This window comes from Mastomys coucha, unplaced genomic scaffold (assembly GCF_008632895.1).
Source record: "Mastomys coucha isolate ucsf_1 unplaced genomic scaffold, UCSF_Mcou_1 pScaffold15, whole genome shotgun sequence".
NCBI lineage: Eukaryota > Metazoa > Chordata > Mammalia > Rodentia > Muridae > Mastomys > Mastomys coucha.
In genome coordinates this window covers 7,307,253-7,330,185 of record NW_022196897.1, presented here as the reverse complement: position 1 = coordinate 7,330,185, position 22,933 = coordinate 7,307,253, and the positions used below count along the sequence as shown (strand labels likewise).

At 40.4% G+C, this 22,933-nt stretch overlaps 1 protein-coding gene and 1 pseudogene across 2 annotated transcripts in view; both read left to right on the top strand.

Annotated features, from left to right (window-relative positions):
- CUNH10orf67 (chromosome unknown C10orf67 homolog) overlaps positions 1-22,933 on the top strand; it is a 109,932-nt gene that overhangs the window by 35,300 nt on the left and 51,699 nt on the right. For both annotated transcript variants that reach the window (XM_031373297.1, XM_031373298.1), the window contains exons 6-8: positions 4,008-4,155; positions 5,255-5,313; positions 10,230-10,295. In XM_031373297.1, coding sequence (XP_031229157.1) covers positions 4,008-4,155; positions 5,255-5,313; positions 10,230-10,295 — 273 coding nt within the window. The remainder of the gene's footprint in view (positions 1-4,007; positions 4,156-5,254; positions 5,314-10,229; positions 10,296-22,933) is intronic.
- LOC116091865 lies at positions 20,435-21,339 on the top strand (annotated as a pseudogene).

Here is a 22,933-nt window from a genome sequence, read left to right as displayed (position 1 = left end):
GAGTTCCATCCCTAAAGCTTAGAGGTGAGAGAACAGACTCCACAAAGGTGTTTGCCCTACATACACATGTCATCTCACTCATGCTCCCCTTAACACACACACACACACACACACACACACACACACGTTACTAGTGACTAAATACTTAGGAGAAATATCAAGAGGAACGCTTTGAAAACATTCGAAAATAAGCTGGCTTTGTTTAGTCAACATAAAACTGAATGGTTCTTCTGATAATCAAATCTCATTTTAGTATCTTATTTATGTCAATAAATGGTCAAACTATTCTTCCTGGCTTTGTTCTGAGGGGCATCTGATGACATTGGCTAGAAAAAGACAAGTTTACTCAACAAATAGTCTAAGTTACACTTGTAGCCAGTGACAGGCAAAGAATGGGTCCCTCCAAATGGCAGAAGCCTATGCTCCTGATGATATTCTTAATGCCAGTTTACCTGGCAACAATTCATTCCAATTTTTATCCCATGGGAAATCAATGTGACTTAGCTGCAGACTTTTGTGGGTTCTGGTTTGCCATGCTGTCTGTTGAAAAATCTCCATGAGAATTATAAAGAAAGTAACCCCATTGGAATACGTTTGTGTGCCTGTGTGTACTATGCATGTATATATATATGTGTGCTTGTGTGCACACCCGCAGTCACCTGCCTGTGCACATCACATATTGACTTTAATTTCATCTGGGTTTCTTTATTGAATTGGCTTTGCATTTTTCCTTCTAACCCCAATAATGGCTGCACAACCATCATCTACCCACCCTCCACTGATGAACAGATCTGCTTGTTGCTAACAACACTAAGACAGAGCTATCATTCAAGAACGGTTACTCTGCAGGGCTGTGCTGTCCTAGGGTGCCACTTTCCTGGTTGTCACTCATTGGGGAAACACCTGCTCTTCTATGTGGCTGTCAAGGGCACACATCAGAATCCTGCTTCCCCACTCCCTCCCTCCCCCACCACCCACAAATTGAGATGTCCAAGTGCCATCCATGGAGTCTGCAGAATTGAGATGCTAATATCACAAAAGAAAACTGCCAAGAAGGCACATGGAGAGATCTGGGCCAGTAACTTCTCAGGCCCTGGTTCATATGCATTACCTGCAAAGACTGCTCATATACAGACTCACATAGGAGGTCTGAGCTGGAGCCTGAAATGCCACATTTCCAACAAGATGTTCAGTGATGCCAAGGCCCTTGGTCAAGAGCACATAGAGAGTTCTGCATTGTCCTGCTTTGGGAAGTGCTTCTTTCCAGATTCAGCTTAGAGTTCTGAGACCTGGAATCAGACATATTGTAAGCCTTGTTCCCAAGAGAGTTTGCATTTATCCCACATATTAAAAGCCTCATTTTCATAAAGTGATGGAAAACTGAAAGTGGGAAATTACCTTTGTTAATTTAAAATTCCAGAATGATTGCAAATGGTACTGCCCTGTCTTGTACTATTGTGCCTTTAAGCACCCAGCTAACTTTCTTTCAGTGGTCTCTACCTTCTAAACCTCGTTCTTATGAAAGCAGTTTATGTTTTTAAGGAGATTCATGGTTTAAGCAAGACAGAGTTAGCAACGTGGGGCAGATGGCAGTAGGAACATCACCACAAAACTTGCCACTTGAGTGTGAGGGTGGAGAGCAGCAGCCTGGAGGGAGGCTTTGTCCCCTTCGCTAATGAGTATCCTGGGTGTCTGAATAAATAATTACTTGCAGTTCCTGCAGCTGCCAGATGGTGGAGACAGAGCTAAAGGCTAAGCTCAGAAGAACCTAGTCCGTAGATTGATGTTTGGAGGCAAGGAGCCTCATTTTAATGTGTTCCCACACAGAGGCTTAGAAAACATGTCAGCTGGAAGCTGCTACCACTTTGTCATCTGATTTTTCTTCCCGTAATTCTTAGGTTATGAATGATAACAGGCATCCATGTAATCCTCTATGGATGGCCATGATGTGCCAGGTGGGAAATAGAGGCTTAAGCAGATTCAAGTCAGTCTTATTTGTTTATATTTTAAGAAATCCTGTTAGACCATAAACACGTTCTGTAATAATTTCAATTTTAACTAAGTGAGACACATTAGTACTAAGGGTCTCCCTTTATTTTAGAGAAACCCATGCTGTTTCTTAACTGCTTGATAGAATGCTTAGTGTTCCTTGAATTGTGTGTGTTAGAATTCAAGTATGATAGTTGCCTAGCCAGGAGGTTAAAGAGTTTAAGAACATGGACCTGAGGGAGGCCTCAGTGGTTAAGTGTGCTGGTTGCTCTTACAGAGGACCTGGGTTCAGTTCCCAGCAACCACATAGCAGCTTACAACTGTCTGCAGTTTCAGTTCCGGCGACCCTATGTCTTCTGACTTCCAAAAGCACCAGGCATACATGTGCTACACAAACATGCATGCAGGCAAAATACTCAAACACAGAAATAAGTAAATAAACAAGATAGCCAGCCTGGGCTCTATAGTGACAATCTGTCTCAATAGCAGTAAATAAGTAAAATTAGAAATTAATTATGCTGGAATAATTTAAATAGAATAAGGGATCAAAAGCTCGAAGATTTGTACCCAAACTTAGTACAAAACTCAACAGCATGTCAAATGCTATTAAATCTGATGTATATGAGTATATTTCCATTAATAATGAATTAATTTTAGAGGGTATTATTAATGTATTACAAGACATTTCAACACTTGTTTTTCTTTGGAAACATTATCATCACAGAGAGAAACATTTAACAGTTTACTTTCTATTTTCCCTAAAATTAAGTCAGAGGACAGTTCCAGAAGGAACTCGGTATATTGGAAAGATGACATCGTTTTTGAATGTCTAGTTATTCTTATTTATGTGAGATCATGGAATTACCATAAAAGAAACAACTCATAATTCAGCTAAGGTCACTTTAAAGTTGAAAAGCATTTTCAAGTTCATGGTAATTTCAAAACAAAACATGTAGGACTGTTTTCCTATTTTAGCATAATAATGTGACTTATTTTGAAATTGCATGATCTGTGATGAGGTATAAAGTTCTGATCCATGACATCTTAATTTTTTAAACTGTGTCCATAAAATGTAGACAACCATAGGAGAGTATATTCAGATGTTTTCAATAGCTTTGAAACAGACAAGAGGAAGAAGAAAGAGAGAGTAGCCTTCCCAAATAAACTTCTACTGCATAGGAAAAGCCTCCGTCATAGTGGACATGGAGAGACTTAAACAAAAGACACACATAATAAAAATGTAAATGAGTTTGCTTTACTAAAACTATAACTTTAAAGTCTTTTGTTGTAAGTTATCCTGAAACCTTCTTACAAGGTAATCACTTTGCATAGAGATTTAAGCTGAAGTCTTCAATAGCCTTAACCGCCTGCACAGTCCCTGTGACAGGCATGCAAAGCCACGTTAATGTTCAGAATATGAATTGCCTCTGGGTGGCTCCCCCATCCAGCAGAAAACCAACTGTGTGCATATCCGCGCGCCTGATGGACTCCATGCGGCTCCCAGCCTGCACACGTCACCCCTTGACATGTGATGGGCTCCTCACCACACTGGCGATGCTGACGCCAGAAATGCCACAAAGGCAACAAGCCCCCTCCTTAGTCCTACACTTTGCCACCCCCTGGCGCTGCCCATCCACGGTATCCCCAGCCTGCCTAGTTACAGGGGACAGTGCTCCAGACACTCAGAGAGAAGTGTGGGTGGAGGGGCCCCAGCTGCCTCCCCGGACACAGCTTCCATAATGAATTGACCTGAATGAGGAGGGCACAGGAACAGTATGATATGCATTATTCCTGTCAATAAAATGTCCCCATGTGCCGGGGTCTTTGTACAGAATGTGCTGTGGCTTTTCTTCCAGCCAGTTCTATTTATCCCCCTTCCTTTTTCCTATTCATATTATAAGTATGTAATAGAATTCAGAAAATTATATGATAGTGCCTCTGTATCTGCATTGTCCTAGAGTTGCATATTTAAATCCTCGGCTCCCTGCTTAGAAATATGGAATTCCCTGTCTTTGCAGGACTCTTTTGTCAGGGAGCCCAGCTCTCCAAAACCAATCTCAGAAAAGGAACTTTTAGATTACAAGGCAGAGAATGAGAGGTTGATGCAAATCATCACAGTGCTTGAGGAAGACACACAAGCGGCCGTGAAAGAAAACGCACTACTAGGTAACACTGTCAGTCATCTCTCACAATCGATGTATTTATATGTACATATTTCAAAATATATATATATACATAATATATACATATATGTGTTTAGAAATCAGTTTGATAGCTAACAGTTTTTCTTTTAAGATAGTTTTCTTTGTTTGGAACATAGGATTTATATTTGTGCTACTGAGCCGAGCCTTGTGAAAAGAAAAGAAAAAAGAAAAGGAAAGAATAGAAAAGAAAAAAGAAAGAGTGCTGTTCAGTTTGCCCTGCTTCACTTAGGAGTTCTGTGAGCAGACATGTGTAATGGTCTAAACTACCAGCTACATAAGGGGACATGAGGGGACATGATGGCATGCACTGCGGAGAAGCAAAATGCTGGGACTCAATACTTAGATTAAATTTTTGATATGAATTTTAAATGCAAATTTTCCTTTTGAGACTTTAGATTTCATTTTGTTCAGACCATAAACATCAAACAAAATGTTCATTTTTATCTCCAGAAGTACATTGCTTTTAAAGTGCCTTTTAGATTTAACTATTGGCATTGTACTTGTGTGGGATGTTTTTCCCTCTTTGTATGATGTTCTGGTAATCTACACTATGAGAGCAGAGCAAAGATTAAAACATGGGTATGAACATTGGTGAAATAAGAGCCATTGTTGTGTCCCTTTAGTATAGGAGGGTACCACAGCACTATGGAAGATGCCACAGCACTATGGATCCATCTCTCTTCTGATGTGATATGACAGTACTTTGCAGGTAGTGATCTTTCTTAGCAGGTCCTAAAGTGCCACCTGCTAAATAAAGCACTTTGTATTGGCTGTAACTAAGAAAAAAAAATGTCCACTGCTAGTATTGATGAAAAGCATTTAGGCCTCAGCCACAGGGCTTGTATCTTGAACTTATTTCTTACTCCATATCTGACCAGCCATCCTAACAGCAGGAAGAACGCTGTGAATGTCAAGGGCATTTGTGAAGGTCACAATCCTGCTAAGACTTGTGAACACCAGGCCTGCCAGTCCCTCTAAATCCTGCCTCAAAGCATTCAGTTTGAATACAGGGGCTTACGCGTGTAATTTCATGGTCGGCCCCTCTCTCCTTTTGTTTACAGAGGATGAAATTATGTATCTGAAAGAGATTTCAGACCAGGATCAGCGAACTATTCAAAAGGTACGAAGATCTTTTACATTGATAAATGACTCTTTTTAAATTGAAATATCAGTACCATTGGCTAAATGACACCATGTCAGGGCATCTTCAGATGTAGAGAAAGTTGGCTTATGCATTTCTCCACTATGCTATTTTAGCACTATATTTCCTTGTTATCTAGAATAAACTGGCTAGTAATGAGTAAGGATTCTGATTGAAAAACCCATTGGTATATTGGTAATCACCTATTTGGGGATGTATGAGCATCTATCTTGTTGGTTGTGGCGAACTAACAAGTTATGGGAGTTTGAGAGCCTCTTGACTTTGCGTGTAAGCATCTATAACTAACAGTGGCGACACAGTCACATCTTGTCTTCAGGCCAGATGTTGAAGGATGCTCTTTTTTTTTTTTGGACAAGAATGAATTGGCTTATTTTGCTAGATCGATCTTCATTTAAAGCAAGAAAAGTTTCATTGTCATGAAGATCAAGGTTCCCTGGTTCATCTGATGCCCAGGACCACAGTGGTAGCTCTTTCCTTGGCCCACACTAGTGAGGTACCCCTGCTTGAAGTCTTCTGAGCGATATTTCTCCCCTGTGCAGTTTTCCCTGTACTGTGAGCCCCCATGCACACACAGCAGTCTGTCTCACCTGTGCCTCAGCATGCCTCAGGCCATGCCTCACACCCTGAAATAGAGACCTGTAAGTGGTGCAGAGACTGAAGTTGCATTTATAGTTCATAGAACTACAGATGGAAGGCAGATCCATATCTCCAAATTATTCCGGTAAAGGTACATATTTTCCAGTAAGTGAACTATCAAATTTTAGGTTCAACTAGGCAAAATTAAAAACATGGTTCTTGGAGCGGGAGAGATAATTCATTGGTTAAAAACATTGGCCACACTCATCAATGGTGGTGCACGCTTTTAATCCCAGCACTTGGGAGGCTGAGGCAGGCGGATTTCTGAGTTCGAGGCCAGCCTTGTCTCCAGAGTGAGTTCCAGGACAGCCAGGGCTACACAGAGAAACTCTGTCTTGAAAAACACCAATTAAAAAAAATTTAAAAAATAAAAAAATAATAAAAAAAAGCATTGGCTGCTCTTCTAGAGGGCTGGGTTCTGTTCCCAGCACCTACCCAACCAGCTGTAACTTCAGTAGCAGTGAATCGAATACTCTTTAAGTACACTGCATGCACTTGATGTATAGACATACATGCAAGCAACACAGCCATCCATATAAGAAATATTTTTAAAAAGAATAAAAAAGAAATATAGTTGTGTGTATATCGATATCAATATAGATATTGATATATACATCCTTTGTTCTTCAATAACATAAACCACATTTCCAAAGCATGGTGGCCACATGAACCCAAGTTAGGGTCAGATTCTGACCAGGTCTGACTTTGCAGTGCATGATATTCTTGGAGTTTAGATAAAATTAGTTTCAAGAGCTATAATTAACAGGTCAGAGTTGGGACATGCTTTCATTGGCTAAGCAGTGTCTATGGAATGATTTCATATTACTGGGCTTCACCCAGTTTCCTACAACTGCACTGCAACGCCTGCTGTTACAGAGTAGCAGTGGCCTCTGCGGACAGACATGTTGGAGATTCTCAGGATCAGTTGGCATAAATGAAATCTCCAGATTCTGGTCTCACTTTGCTACCAGGGAAGCACACTGCTCATTTTAAAAGTTCCTCAGGCCACTCGTCTTCATGACCTCTAGTGACAATGAGTTACAGTATAGTCTGTGTGGAATACAATCTGAAGTTAAAACCAGAAATATCCCCTGTAAGTCCTTGAGGGCACAAACTGTGCCTTGTGTCAGCTGAAACCCCTCATTCACAGGCTGCCTGGGGTTCTAGGTCTGCACTGCTCAGGGCTACTCTCAGGGCTGCTCTTGGGGCTGCTCTCAGGGCTGCTCTCGGGGCTGCTTTCTGGCTACATGTGGCCCCTGGCCATTTGCCACATTTGAGAGGATTCATTTTGAGCAGTTTTAAATGGGAAAAACCCAATGCTTGTTTCAATGAATAGAAAAAAATCTTCATGTTTTCAATAATTTAGATAATGAATCTGCCTTCTCATTTGAAAGTTTTCTAAAATCTACATAGATAAAAATTTAACTCTCAAATTTGTCCTAAATTCAAAAAGATATACACAATGCTTTTTAAAAAAAAATTCGATGTAAAATATGGTATATTTCTCTCATAATTTTAATATTCATTAGGTGTTGATATTAATATCTGGGGTACATATACAGATAGATAAAATATAGTTGTAACATTGTTTTACTTTTTACCAAGGCTTCTATAAAATTGAATTTATGTACATGACTCATAATGCATTTCTGTTTGCCAGCTCTATTCTAGATGCCGAGTATAGCGGCTCTCAACCTTCCTAATGCTGTGACCTTTAATATAGTTTCTCATGTTGCAGTGACCCTCTAGCCACAAAATTATATAATTTTGCTACTGTTATGAATCATGATGTAAATATCTGATATGAAGAATGATACGTGATCCTTGTGAAAGGGTTAGCCAACTGATCACTCTAATCTACTCTAATCCAGCAGACCTCCTTCATCTCAGTCTCCTCCACAAGCCCTGTGCTTCTCCTTTGCTTTTCCTTCCAATCACTGGAGTTCTGTACAAACACAGGGTGTAGACTCACTTGTTACTGAGACAAAAGAATCTAGACTCCCCTCCTGCTCCTGTGTTATTTCTGACTTTGTGTCCCTGTGGACTAGTTCTTGCCACTCTCCCTTCCTCTTTCTCCCAGGCTTACTATGTATATAAAGATAACAATGTTTGTGAAGGTGGGTTGTCAACTGAAAGCAGGTCAGACCTTGCTGAACAAGAAAGAACAGTTCTTTTTTTGTTCCCAATACCTTTCAGTAAATTAGTTCAAAGTTTGTTGGATGTTTTTGAGTGTTACACACTGCACTAGTGCTAGAAAAAATTTAAATATTTGTATGTATGTATACACACATGCACATGTGCACGTGCGTGCACACATGCGCATGTGCACACCCACACACAAACGGGACACACACACACACATGCATACACACATACACACGCACACACACACAAACAGGGGGCACACACACACAAACAGGACACACACGTGCACATGCATACACACACACAGACGTGCACATGCATACACACACACAGACGCGCACGCACACACACGCACAGTGCGCACACACACACAACGGGACACAAGCACACACACAAACACACACAGGGTGGGGCACCTTCTGGGAAGGAACAGAGCAAGACCAAGGAGCAGGGTAAGAGAAGAGAAGCCTGGTTTCAACTGGAAGATTCTAGAAACCCTTTGCAAACAGTCCCATTCTTTTTCTCATACAGCCCTCTTGGGAGGGCTGCCTGAGCTGTTATTCTCCAGAGGGCAGGAGGGGACAGAAGCTGGTAGCTGAGTGTGAGTGTGCAGTGTGAGATGTGTTCTAGGACTTCTGGAAATGTGGCGTGGCTGGCTCATGTAATAGGGACCTGTTGAGGTGACAAGATGAGAATCTGTGGTAGAGCACAAAGAGGAAGACCAGAGCTTGGGGAAGAGGCAGGCAGAAAAAGGAAGAATGGAAAAGACAAACTCAAAAGCTTCAACTGAGACACAAGCCCCTTCTTTAAGGAGTGGGTGTAATAGAAGAAATTGAAGATGAGACTGAATCTTGGATATGTGCCCTACAGAATGGAATTCAGTAGCTTTTGTGTTGCAATTCAAAATTCATATGCAATTTAACAAGAGGGTTTATAAGCCTGTTTTCCATCTGCTGCCACCTCACAATCTCTTCTTGAGGCCTTATTCTAGTATGTGGCAGATCAGGAGGCTGAGAGCACAGTAGAAATGTGATGCCCAGCAAGCTGAGGGACTGCAGGAGGTATGCTCAGCTGCTCAGCGTGGGTGGTAGGAGGGTCAAAGCCAGCCAAAGGAAAGGCATTGAGCTAGCTGTCTCCCAGAAGCCAGATAGAGCAGGAGGAGGGGGCAGGGGGAGGGACATCGAGAAGGGAATCCTAAGACAGCAAGTAGCTGCTCTTAAAGGGCAAGGTGTATGTTTTCACCAGCTGGGGAGTGCTGGGGAGTGATAAGAGGCACAGGAGACAGGGTCCCTCACAGCAAAGGGACGGATGCCTTCCCAGTTACTGGAGGAACCTGGACTCTGCTGGGCTCAGCCTTGTGTTTCATCAAGATGAATAGAAAGACAGAAGTGGGGCAGCATGAGAAGTCAATAGGGAACTTGGGTAAATAGTAGACAATACAAAGGGACTCTAGAGATGTTTATCAGATTAGTAAATACAATTAATTGACTGAGTTGAGCAAAGGTCTAAAATAAGGTTTCAATTTTATCAACATAAACAGCAATCGTTTCAACTACAAAAAACAAAAACAAAACAAAAACAAAAACAAAACAAAACTTCATAAGGCCAGAGTTGAGCAGTGATTTTTAAGGAGAGTGTTCAGTCAAGGTGAATGGTTTGATGTGCAAACAAATCTGTCATCAAAACCTGAAGCAAGCAGATATGAAAACCAGAAAGTGAAGCAAAGTTGTTCTGGAGCAGACCAACTCACCCTGTCGCATCATGGTGTCACATCTGAGACAAATGTGGCAAGGAAAGTTGTATATATATATATATATATATATATAAGCATCATTAATTATTCACTATTATTGTGAATTACATTAGTAAGGTAATAATTAAGCACTATTAATTAATAGACATTGACATTGTTTTGTATGTTTGTTTATAAATTATCAGAACATAATAATCTATAGGAAATTAATTTTCCCTTTGATCACATTGGGATCCATTTTCCTCTCACATTAAATGTGTTTTTACTACATTGTGCTGAGGAAAACAGCTTAGGTATTGTGTTCTCTTTAGTCAAAATGTCCTATTTTTCTCTTTTACAGTTAATAGATAGTAGAGAGAGACTAAGGTATGAGCTGGATTGTGAAAAGCTAGCCGTTCAAGACATGGTAAGATGATTTCTATTTCCCCTAAGAAATTTGATTTCAGTTTAACCTGACTGTAATCTAACCTGAATGTTTTAGGCTTGGCATGTAACAATCGCTGTGCAGCGTCCTTCTCCTTCATCAAGACACTAGTGTGCATATAATTAGAGACTTTTAAAAAAGAGGTGTTTGTAGGAAAAGTTGGAATATTGCTTTGATAAGCAGGGAGCAAACTCTGGGGTAAGAAACAGCGTCACCACTGAAGACGGTTATATAAAATATTTTCATTTTATTCTGGAAATCTGAAAACCAGTTGGAATTTGACAGCCCGGGATTTGGAAGGCTTTGCTATTTTTAATTACAAATTGCAATAAGCAGCAAGGAGGAAGGAGCTCGGCTCCATATTTTGGCATTCTGTGCTAGTTTCAGGAAAACACTGCCTTTTTATGTTCTTTTAAGAGAACTTTCCAGACGGCTGGTCTTTTATCAGTTGACTCCCCCACCCCCCAGGCCCTCACCACCAGCTCTTGAGGCAGCGCTGCCTGTGAGCTAACCACCACTAGTATGTCTTTGTTATAGTAAACTGTGTTTATTATAATAAAAAATAAAACACAGCTTGACTTGGGTCTGCAATGTGCATGGAAAGAATATGATACTGTGTGCAGGAGAATAGGTTGCTCCCAGGAAATCCACGCCACTTCTCACATTGAAACATTTGCTTTTCCACAGCTTGTCACACTTGTGCCAAGTTGTGGCTGTCTCCCTAACTCTGTTTTGTTACCCTGGGGGCACCCTGTGTTTTGGGTTCCTTGTCATAGAAATTTATGCAAAACAATGGTCCTGGATTACAATGAAGCCTTCTATGAAACCAACTTGGGAATGCAGGCAAGGGGGGAAATTTAAGACCCACTGTTCATAAACACCACGTGTTAGCAAATGTGTTTTTTGGGGTCCTTTACTTTTAAATACCTGCATATAAAAAGCCTTCCTCCTTTGAGTGTAGTTGGTGGGTTTCTGGCATTCTCACAGTCTATCCTCCTCTGCCCTTCTAGCAAAGTCCAGCCTCTGCTTTGAAAAACAGCTAAATACACACATAGTGATTAGTGATTACAGGGAAGAAAAGTGTTCTCATTGGGTGTGAAGTAAATGTGACACTGTTAGTTTGTCAGTAGCAATTGAAAGAACTCTCCAGCAGGGAATTTGTGCCTGTAGTGGGAGTAGACTCTAAGCCCTGGTCGACTGCTCTTTTCTTCTTCCTTCCTTCCTTCCTTCCTTCCTTCCTTCCTTCCTTCCTTCCTTCCTTCCTTCCTTCTCTTTCTAAGAGTTCAACGGGTGCTATTGTATTGCTCACGAGGGGAAGGGGGAGGGGGAGGGGGGACCAATCACATTTTATTTTGTTGGTCCTGAAGCTTGTTGCCAAGCTGCAAGGACCTGTCTCAAAAAACAAAACAACAAACAAACAAATAAAAAAAAACCCGAAAAACAAAAACAAGCAACAAAAACCCCAGCATAGTGCTAGAGTTTTAGTATGCTTACAGACAGTTTGGGGGTTCGAGTTCTCAGTATGAACATGAGCTTAAATCTGTCCTTGGGACCAAGGTTGTCATGTTGGACCAGTTTTCCTCCATCTCCTCCCAGGTACTGAAGCTGCATAAGAGGGAGACAGCTTTCAAGATCATCTGCAGTGCTATTTCATGCTCACCCGTGTCTGTCCAGAAGCCAGAGTGTAGGGTGTACTGAAAAGGGGAGGAAAAGTAGAACTGGCCATTATTTTATACACATCTCATTTCTTTTTTTTTTTTTTTTTTTTTTTTTTTTGAGACAGGGTTTCTCTGTGTAGCCTTGGCTGTCCTGGAACTCACTCTGTAGACCAGGCTGGCCTCGAACTCAGAAATCCACCTGCCTCTGCCTCCCAAGTGCTGGGATTAAAGGCGTGCGCCACCACCGCCCGGCTCATTTCTTACTGAAAGGCTTCTGGTATTCTGTTACTGTTTCCCAAAATAGTTTCTGGCCTATTAAGAGTCTCATATAAAAAGCAAATGCACATTTAAAAATAACAACAGCGTACAACACACAATAAAGATACGTATGGTATGTTAGAATTGTCACAAGACAAATGATAGAGAAATGAAAGTAAGAAAAAGATCCTTTGGCCCACGGTTTCTGAGGTCCCATTCTGTGACCCTCTACTTGCATTGTTTTTCAGCCTCTGGTGTAGTAGAACATTTGCAATGGAGAGAACCTGGAGCAGAAGTCATGGTGGAAGGAAGAGGCCAACAGAGGGACAAGATATAGTCCGTAGGGGCATGCCTCATATCTTCTCTAGCCAAAACCTCACCTTGAAGTTTTAACTACTTCCTAAAAATGCTGGCACTTACGAATCTTTGACTATAGCAATCCATCCATGAGGCCCGAGATCTCATGACCCAGTAGCTCCTCTGTGATTGGACTCATTTCCTACAGGCTCCGCCTTTAGCACACAATCTGTGATTGGACTCATTTCCTACAGGCTCCGCCTTTAACACACAAGTCTTTGGGGAAACTTCATATCCCCACAATTACATATGAAGAAATTGTATCCCTAGATGGGGCTTGGTGGGGGCACAGGAAATAGCTCTTTATCTTCCCATGTTCCTAAGCAAAATTTTTAAATTTATCTTTAAGTGTGTAAAGGAGAGAGTCCCTGTCAAAAAAGAAAGCACCTTCCTTCACCCTCTTTCTATGTGCTTCATCTCTCTGTGGTTTCTCAGTGCTGCCTGGAGTCAGGACAGACAGGGAGTGCATGCTTCATCTCTCTCTGGCCTCTCAGTGCTGCCTGGAGTCAGGACAGACAGGAAGTGCAGGCTGTACCTTAGTACCATTCTGCGGACACAACAGACTCCTGAGCTCCACTTGCTTCTGTTACCTAATTCCTTTTAATGCATGCTTTAAGCCAGCCCAGTCCTACTGTGTGCAATGTAGCAGTTGTTTGGCCATCCAGATGGGATACTGATGTTCCCAGTGATCTGAGCAAAACCTTACTGATGCCAACATTCTGGGGAAAATGCTTCTCTGTCAAAACTAGCATCAATGAGCAGTGTCATGAGTGACTGGTCACTGAATGCCAGGCAGGCAAGCGTAGCTCTGCTCTTGCCTTAGTGACTCCCTACCCACTTGCCAGTCCAGTGTGGACAGCTGATAGTTCAAGCTGTACTATCTAATTATATGGCTCAAAGGTCAGAGGGAAGCTGCTGACAGGAAAAAGTCCCCTGTCAATTGTTGTTCACATAATTTCTAACAATCTCCACTTTAAGCTCATGAGATCTATGAAAGATTTTTATTGTTATGAAAATAATTTACATTTTACAGAATCCCAAATGGCCTTAAAGACTCCAAGGACCCGTGGACTAAAGTTTGACATCTGCTCTACTATTTAATACATTTAAAGTATGCCACCTTTCTACCTCCATCTATACCTAGGATGGACAGCAGATCCACAGCCCTCTCTGCCTCTTCCCTGCAAGCTGAGAGCTTGGCTCCAGGGAGTGCTTTGACCTAGGGACTCCAGTGAGATCTCCATTTTCTCACCTTTGACATTCTAAGGCAGGACCAGCCAGAAGGCACAGGCCTTAGAAGTGGCAGGGAAGCTGGGACAGGATCCTTTGAACCTCCATCTATACCTAGGAGGGACTACAGATCCACAACCCTCTCTGCCCCTTTCCTGTAAGCTGTCTCCTGTAAGCTGACACCAGAACTCAGGAGGAGCAACTGACCCACAGCCCTCTGTGCACAGGTTTTACCAGAGGAGAGCTGACCCAGGCTTACAGACACACAGGAGGAACAAGCTCCAGCCAGAGACAGCAAGAACATCTAATACCAGAGATCAACAGATGGTGAAAGGCAAACACAAGGATCTTACCAACAGAAACCAAGACTACTTGGCCTCATCAGAACCTAGTACTCCCACTGCAGCAATTCCTGGATATTCCAAAACACCAGAAAAGCAAGATTTGGATCTAAAATCACATCTCATGATGGTGATAGAGAAATTTAAGAAGGACACAAATAACTTCCTTAAGGAAATACAGAAGAACACAGGTAAACAGGTTCAAGCACTTAAAGAGGAAACACAAAAATCCCTTAAAGAATTAGAGGAAAGCACTACCAAACAGGTGAAGGAACTGAACAAAACCATCCAGGGCCTAAAAATGGAAATAGAAACAGTTAAGAAATCACAAAGAGAAACAACTCTGAAGATAGAAATCTTAGGAAAGAAGTCAGGAAACATAGATGCAAGCATCACCAACAGAATACAAGAGATAGATGAGAGAATCTCAGATGCAGAAGATAGCATAGAAAACATTGACACAACAGTCAAAGAAAACACAAAATGCAAAAAGTTCCTAACCCAAAACATCCAGGAAGTCCAGGACAAAATGAGAAGACCAAACCTAAGGATAACAGGTATAGAAGAGAGGGAAGACCTCCAACTTAAAGGGCCAGTAAATATCTTCAACAAAATTATAGAAGAAAGCTTCCTTAACCTAAAGAAAGAGATGCACATGAACATACAAGAACCTATAGAACTCCAAATAGACTGGACCAGAAAAGAAATTCCTCCCGCCACATAATAGTCAAAACACCAAATGCACAAAACAAAGAAAGAATATTAAAAGCAGTGAGAGCAAAAGATCAAGTAACATATACAGACAGACCTATCAGAAGTACATCAAACTTCTCGCCAGAGACTGTAAATGCCAGAAGATCCTGGGTTGATGTCATACAGACTCTAAGAGAACACAAATGCCAGCCTAGGCTACAATATCCAGCAAAACTCTCAATTACCATAGGTGGAGAACCCAAAGTATTCCATGACAAAACCAAATTTGCACAATATATTTCTACAAATCCAGCCCTTCCAAGAGTAATAAATGGAAAACTCTAACACAAGGACAGAAATTACATCCTAGAAAAAGCAAGAAAGTAATCTTCCAAAATAACTAAAAGAGGATAGCCATGTGAACAGAATTCCAACTCACAAATAACTCAACAACAAAAATAACAGGAAGCAACAATTATTTTTCCTTAATATCTATTAATATCAGTGGACTCAATTCCCCAATAAAAAGACATAGACTATCAGACTGGGTACATAAACAGGACCCAACATTTCGTAGCATACAGGAAACCCACCTGAGTGACAAAGACAGACACTACCTCAGAATATAAGGCTGGAAAACAATTTTCCAAGCCAATGGTCACAAGAAAAAAACTGGAGTAGCCATTCTAATATTGAATAAAATCAATTTTCACCCTAAAGTGATCAAAAAAGATTAGGAGGGACACTTCATATTCATCAAAGGTATGATCTACCAAGATGAACTCCCAATTCTGTACATCTATGTTCCACATTCAAGGGCATCTACATTCATAAAAGAAATTTTACTTAAGCTCAAAGCACACATTGCACCACACACAATAATAGTGGGAGATTTCAACACCCCACTCTCTGCAATGAACAGATCCTGGAATCTAGATTTCATTTAGATCACAGAAATTAAACAAAGACACAGTGAGACTAACAGAAGTTATGAAACAGATGGATTTAACAGATATCTATAGAATTTTTTATCCTAAAACAAAAGAATATACCTTCTCAGCACCTCATGGTACCTTCTCTAGAATTGACCATATAATTGGTTACAAATCAGGCCTCAACAGATACAAGAAGATTGGAATAATTCCTTGCATCCTATCAGATCACCATGAACTAAGGCTGTTCCTCAATAACAACATAAACAATAGAAAGCCCTCATACATGTAGAAGCTTAATAACACTCTACTCAATGATAACTTGGTCAAGGAAGAAAGAAAGAAAGAAAGAAAGAAAGAAAGAAAGAAAGAAAGAAAGAAAGAAAGAAAGAAAGAGAGAAAGAAAGAAAGAAAAGAAAGAAAGAAACTAAAGACTTTCTAGAGTTTAATGAAAATGAAGCCGCAATATACCCAAACTTATGGGACACAATGAAAACAATCCTAAGAGGAAAACTAATAGCTTTAAGTGCCTCCAAAAAGAAACTAGAGAGAGAGCATGCACCAGCAATTTGACAGCACATCTGAAAACTCTAGAACAAAAAGAAGCAAATTCACCCAAGAGGAGCTGAAGGCAGGAAATAATCAAACTCAGGGCTGAAATCAACCAAATAGAAACAAAAAGAACTATACAAAGAATCAACCAAACCAGGAGCTGATTCTTTGAGAAAATCAACACAATAGATAAACCCTTAGCCAGACTAACTAGAGGGCACAGAGACAGTACCCTAATTAAAAAGATCAAAAATGAAAAGGGAGACATAACAACAGATACTGAGGAAATCCAAAAAATCATGAGATCCTACTACAAAAGCCTATACTCAACAAAACTGGAAAACCTGGATGAAATGGACAATTTTCTTGACAGATATCAGGTACCAAAGTTAAATCAAGATGAGATCAATGATCTAAACAGTCCCATATCTGCTCATGAATTAGAAACAGTCATTAATAGTCTCCCAACCAAAAAAAAAAGCCCAGGACCAGATGGGTTTAGTGCAGAGTTTCATTAAACCTTCAAAGAAGACCTAATTCCAATACTCCTCAAACTATTCTACAAAATAGAAACTGAAGGAACTCTACCCAATTCGTTCTATGAAGCCACAATTACTCTTATACCTAAACCACACCAAGACATAATGAAGAAAGAAAACTTCAGACCAATTTCCCTTATGAATATCAATGCAAAGATACTCAATAAAATTCTTGCAAACCGAATCAAAGAACACATCAAAACGATCATCCACCATGATCAAGTAGGCTTCATCCCAGGGATGCAGGGATGGTTCAATATACGGAAATCCATTAACGTAATTCATTACATAAACAAAGTCAAAGAAAAAACCATATGATCATCTTATTAGATGCTCAGAAAGCATTTGACAAAATCCAACATCCCTTCATGATAAAAGTTTTGGAAAGATCAGGAATTCAAGGCTCATATTTGAACATAGTAAAAGCAATATACAGCAAACCAGTAGCCAACATCAAACTAAATAGAGAGAAACTTGAAGCAATCCCACTAAAATCAGGGACTAGACAAGGCTGCACACTCTCTCCATACCTATTCAATATTGTACTTGAAATCCTAGCCAGAGCAATTAGACAACAAAAGGAGATCAAAGGGATACGAATTGGAAAGGAAGAAGTCAAATTATCACTATTTGCTGATGATGATAGTATACTTAAGTGACTCCAAAAATTCCACCAGAGAGCTCCTAAACCTGATAAACAACTTCAGCAAAGTAGCTGGATATAAAATTGACTCAAGCAAATCAGTGGCCTTCTTCTACACAAAGGATAAACAGGCTGAGAAAGAAATTATGGAAGTAACACCCTTCACAATAGTCACAAATAATATAAAAAACCTTGGTGTGACTCTAACTAAGCAAATAAAAGATCTGTTTGACAAGACCTTCAAGTCTCTGAAGAAGAAAATTGAAGAAGATCTCAGAAGATGGAAAGATCTCCCATGCTCATGTATTGGCAGTATTAATATAGTAAAAATGGCCATCTTGCCAAAAGCAATCTACAGATTCAATGCAATCACTATCAAAATTCCAACTAAATTCTTCAGAGACTTAGAAAGAGCAATTTGCAAATTCATCTGGAATAACAAAAAACCCAGGATAGTGAAAACTATTCTCAACAATAAAAGAACCTCTGGTGGAATCACCATCCCTGACCTCAAGCTGTACTAGAGAGCAATTGTGATAAAAGCTCCATGGTATTGGTACAGTGACAGGCAGGTAGGTCAATGGAATAGAATTGAAGACCCAAAAATGAACCTACACACCTATAGTCACTTGATCTTTGACAAAGGAGTTAAAATCATCCAGTGTAAAAAAGACAACATTTTCAACAGATGGTGCTGGCTCAACTGGCAGTTAGCATGTAGAAGAATCGATCCATTCTTATCTCCTTGTAAAAAGCACAAGTCCAAGTGGATCAAGGACCTCCACATCAAATCAGAAACACTGAAACTAATAGAAAAGAAAGGGCGGAAGAGCCTCAATCACATGGGCACATGGGAAAATTTTCTGAACAGAACACCAATAGCTTATCCTCTAAGGTCAAGAATTGACAAATGGGATCTCATAAAATTGCAAAGCTTCTGTAAAGCAAAAGACACTGTCAATAGGACAAAATGGCAACCAGCAAATTGGGAAAAGATTTTTACCAATCCTATATTTGATAGAGGGCTAATATCCAATATATACACAGAACTCAAGAAGTTAGACTCCAGAGAAACAAATAACCCTATTAAAAATGGGGTACAGAGCTAAACAAATAATTCTCAACTGATAAATACCGAATGGCTGAGAAGCAACTAAAGAAATGTTCAACATCCTTAGTCATCAGGGAAATGCAAATCAAAACAACCCTGAGATTCCACTTCACACCAGTCAGAATGGCTAGGATCAAAAACTCAGGTGACAGCAGGTGCTTGGAGAGGTTGCGGAGAAAGAGGAACACTCCTTCATTGCTGGTGGGATTGCAAGCTGGTACAACCACTCTGGAAATCAGTTTGGTGGTTCATCAGAAAAATTGGACATAGTACTACCAGAGGACCCAACTATACTGCTCCTGGGAATATACTCAGAAGATACTCCAACATGTAATAAGGACACATGCTCCACTATGTTCATAGCACCCTTGTTTATAATAGCCAGAAATTGGAAACAACCCAGATGTCCCTCAACAGAGGAATGGATACAGAAAATGTGGTACATCTATGCAATGAAGTACTACTCAGCTATTAAAAACAATGAATTTATGAAATTCTTAGGAAAATGGATGTATCTGGAGAATATCATCCTAAGTGAAGTAATCCAATCACAAAAGAGTGCACACATGGTATGCACTCTCTGATAAATGGATATTAGCCCAGAAGATTAGAATACACAAAGTACAATCCACAAATCACAATAAACTCAAGAAGAAGGAAGACCAAAGTGTAGATACTTCATGCCTTCTTAAAAGGGGGCAACAAAATACCCATGGAAGGAGTTGCAGAGACTAACTATAGAGCAGAGACTGAAGGAAGGACAATCCAGAGACTGTTCCACCTGGGAATCCTTCCCATATTCAACCATCAAATCCAGACACTATTGTGGATGCTGACAAGTGCTGGCTGACAGGAGCCTGATATAGCTGTCCCCTGAGAGGCTCTGACAGTACCTGACTAATACCAAAGAAGAGGGTCACAGCCATCCATTGGACTGAGCACAGGGTCCCCCAATGAAGGAGCTAGAGAAAAGGACTCAAGGAGCTGAAGGGTTTGCAGCCCCTTAAGATGAACAACAATATGAACTAATTAGTACTCTCAGAGCTCCCAGGGAATAAACCACCAACCAAAGAGTACACATGGTGGGACTCATGGCTCCAGCAACATATGTAGCAGAGGATGGCCAAGTCGGTCATCAATGGGAAGAGAGGTCCTTGGCCCTGTGAATGTTCTATGCCCCAGTGTAGGGGAATGCCAGGGCCAGGAAGGTGGAGAGGGTAGGTTGGTGAGCAGGGGAACGTAGGAGGGAACATGTTTTTTTAGGAGGGGAAACTAGGAAAGGAGATATCACGTGACATGTAAATACAGAAAATATCTAATAAAAAATGGTAAAAGCAGCAAAAAGTAAAATAAAATAAAATATACCAGCCGGGCGGTGGTGGCGCACGCCTTTAATCCTAGCACTTGGGAGGCTGGGGCAGGCGGATTTCTAAGTTCTGAGTTCGAGGCCAGCCTGGTCAGCCAGGGCTACACAGAGAAACCCTGTCTCGAAAAACAAAAAAACAATAAAAATAAATAAATAAATAAATAAAATATATCTAGCTAGTGGGCCTTTCGTCCCCTCCCCCTTCCCACGCGCGTGCAGGCCAGGGTCCAGGTTGGTGTGTGGCTTACAGAAGCCATCCCCCTGGGTTCATACCTTCTGTCCCTGGGCTTTGGTGTCGAGAGCACGGGCCTGTCAATGGACCACCCAGCTCTAATGCGCAGGGTTGTCAAGCGTGGTGCTGGCCCAGTACATACTCACCTTAAAGAGATAAAACAGGCCGCAAGACAAAGATCATGGAAATGAAGATTGGAAAACCACAAAATGACTAATCAGGAGTCTGCTGACCATTTGAAAATGATGTCAGAATTTCAGAAAAGCTCAGTTTGTATCAAGAATCCTATAAGAGAATAAAAAATTATCTGTGGTCTCATTAAAGGAGGCGCTGTCAAACTTCAGACAATAACAGACTTTGATATGACTCTAAGTAGGTTTTTCTTTTTTTTTTTTTTAAGTAGGTTTTTCTACAATGGGAAATGATGCCCAATATGTCATAATATCATTGACAACTGTAAGCTTGTTAGAATGGTGAAGAAATTTACTGCAGTTAAAGGAGCAGTATTACACTATTGAGGTTGAGCCTCTTCTCACTGTGGAAGAGAAATTCCCTTACATGATAGAGTGGTATACCAGGTCACATGGTTTGCTTGTTGAACAAGGAATACCACAAGTCAAACTTAAAGAGACTGTGGCCAACTCTGATGTCATGCTTAAGGAAGGATATGAGAATTTCTTTGGTAAACTTCTACAGCACGGTATCCCTGTGTTCCTATTTTCGGCTGGTATCAGTGATGTACTTGAAGACATTATCCGACAGGCTGGCATTTATCATGCAAACATCAAAGTAGTGTCTAACTTCATGGATTTTGATGAACATGGAGTGCTGAAACGATTCAAAGGAGAGCTGGTTCACATATTCAACAAGCATGATGGTGCCCTGAAGAATACAGACTACTTCAGCCAACTGAAAGACAACAGCAGCAACATTCTGCTCGGGGACTCTCAAGGAGACTTAAAGATGGCCAATGTTGAACACATTCTGAAAATTGGTTATCTGAATGACAGAGTAGGCAAGCTTTTAGAAAAATACATGGAATTTTATGATAATTGTTTTAGTAAAAGAAGAATCACTGGAGGTTGTCAACTCTATTTTACAGAAGACATTATAAACAAGCCAGTGTGAAAAGACTTCTCCCAGGGGTATACCTGAATCAGGCACTGTCCATCTTAGGGAAAGACTCTTATTTATAAAACAGTCTTGCTCCTGGCATTTTCCCCTTTCCCCAGTAGAGGGTCTTCAGACATGTGGAACCTGTGAACTACAGCCTCTCTTCCCGCCCCCATGACTATACCCACCGGATCTTTTAAGTCATTAAAAACTATCTTAAGGCTAAAATTAGAAAAATAGCTCCCCTTTCCAAAGTGAGTTTTATAGTTTGGTGTTCTGCCGTCTATGGGACACTCTCTGAGGAAGGTGTATGGAGGCGCAGAGGCCACTCTCGAGGTGGATCAGGTTCCTGATTTTAACCACTGCTAGCTTCATAATTGGGGTGGAGTGTGATGACATCATCTCTTGAAATTGTGTTTTATTTGGTTATTTTGTCTAGAAAAAATATTTGCCAGGAAGTTGTATCTGAAAAACTGTTGGTGTCCATATCACTAACATTGCAAATACTCTGTGTGAAACACAGAGAATAAATCTGGAGCAGAAAGCTTTTCATATATATATATATGTTATATGTGTATATACATACAAACACACACACATATATATACATATATATATATTATATTATCTGGCAGGCTGGCAGATAATACAATATATATATGTATATATATATATATACATACATATATATATATATCCAGTTGTAAAGAAAGTGCCTTTTTTCTTTTATATTTTTGATCTTCCTTTCCAATTCACTTATCTACTAATAACTTTTCCTTGGCACAGCAATGTTAAACTTATAATTATACATTTCTTTCTCTTTTTTTCTATTCTTTTCATTTTTCCTTATAATATTTTTTTTGAGGCAGGACCCTGCTATCTAGTTCAGTCTGGCCTAAAACTTGTGATTCTCCTGTCTCAGCCTTCCAAGTGCAAGGATCACAGTATACCACCATGCCCAGCTATATTAACATGGACTGTGCCATTAATATTAGGCTCAAGAAGAAAGTTCCAAATACTAGGGCTAAAGAGATGGCTAAGGACCCACTATACAAGCGTGAGGATCTGAGTTCCAGGTGTTTCCATGTGTGCTAGTAACTCCAGGGAGCCATAGACAGAGCCACAGGTATTGTAAAGCTTGTTAGCTGCCAATCCACTTAAAAATCAGTAAGTTCTAGGTCAAGTAAAAGACCTGTCTCAAGGGAATAAGGAAGAAAGTGATAGATCACCCAACACTATCCTCCTGTCTCCTCTACTTCTTTCAGTGAGCTATATATATATCCTATATGTATGTATGTATGTATGTATCTATCTATCTATCTATCTATCTATCTATCTATCTATCTATCTCCCAAAGCAGTGGTTCTCAACCTGTGGGACAAGACCCTCATGAGAGTTGCATATCAGAGATCCTGTACATTAGGTATTTACATTACAATTCATAATAGTTGTGAAATGACAGTTAGGAAGTAGCAATGAAATAATTTTATGGTAAAGGGTCACCATGTCATGAGGAACTGTAGCAAAGGGTTGTAGCATTAGGAAGACTGAGAATCCCTGTCCCACAGTTCCTACAGCCTCTTTTTTTTTTTTTT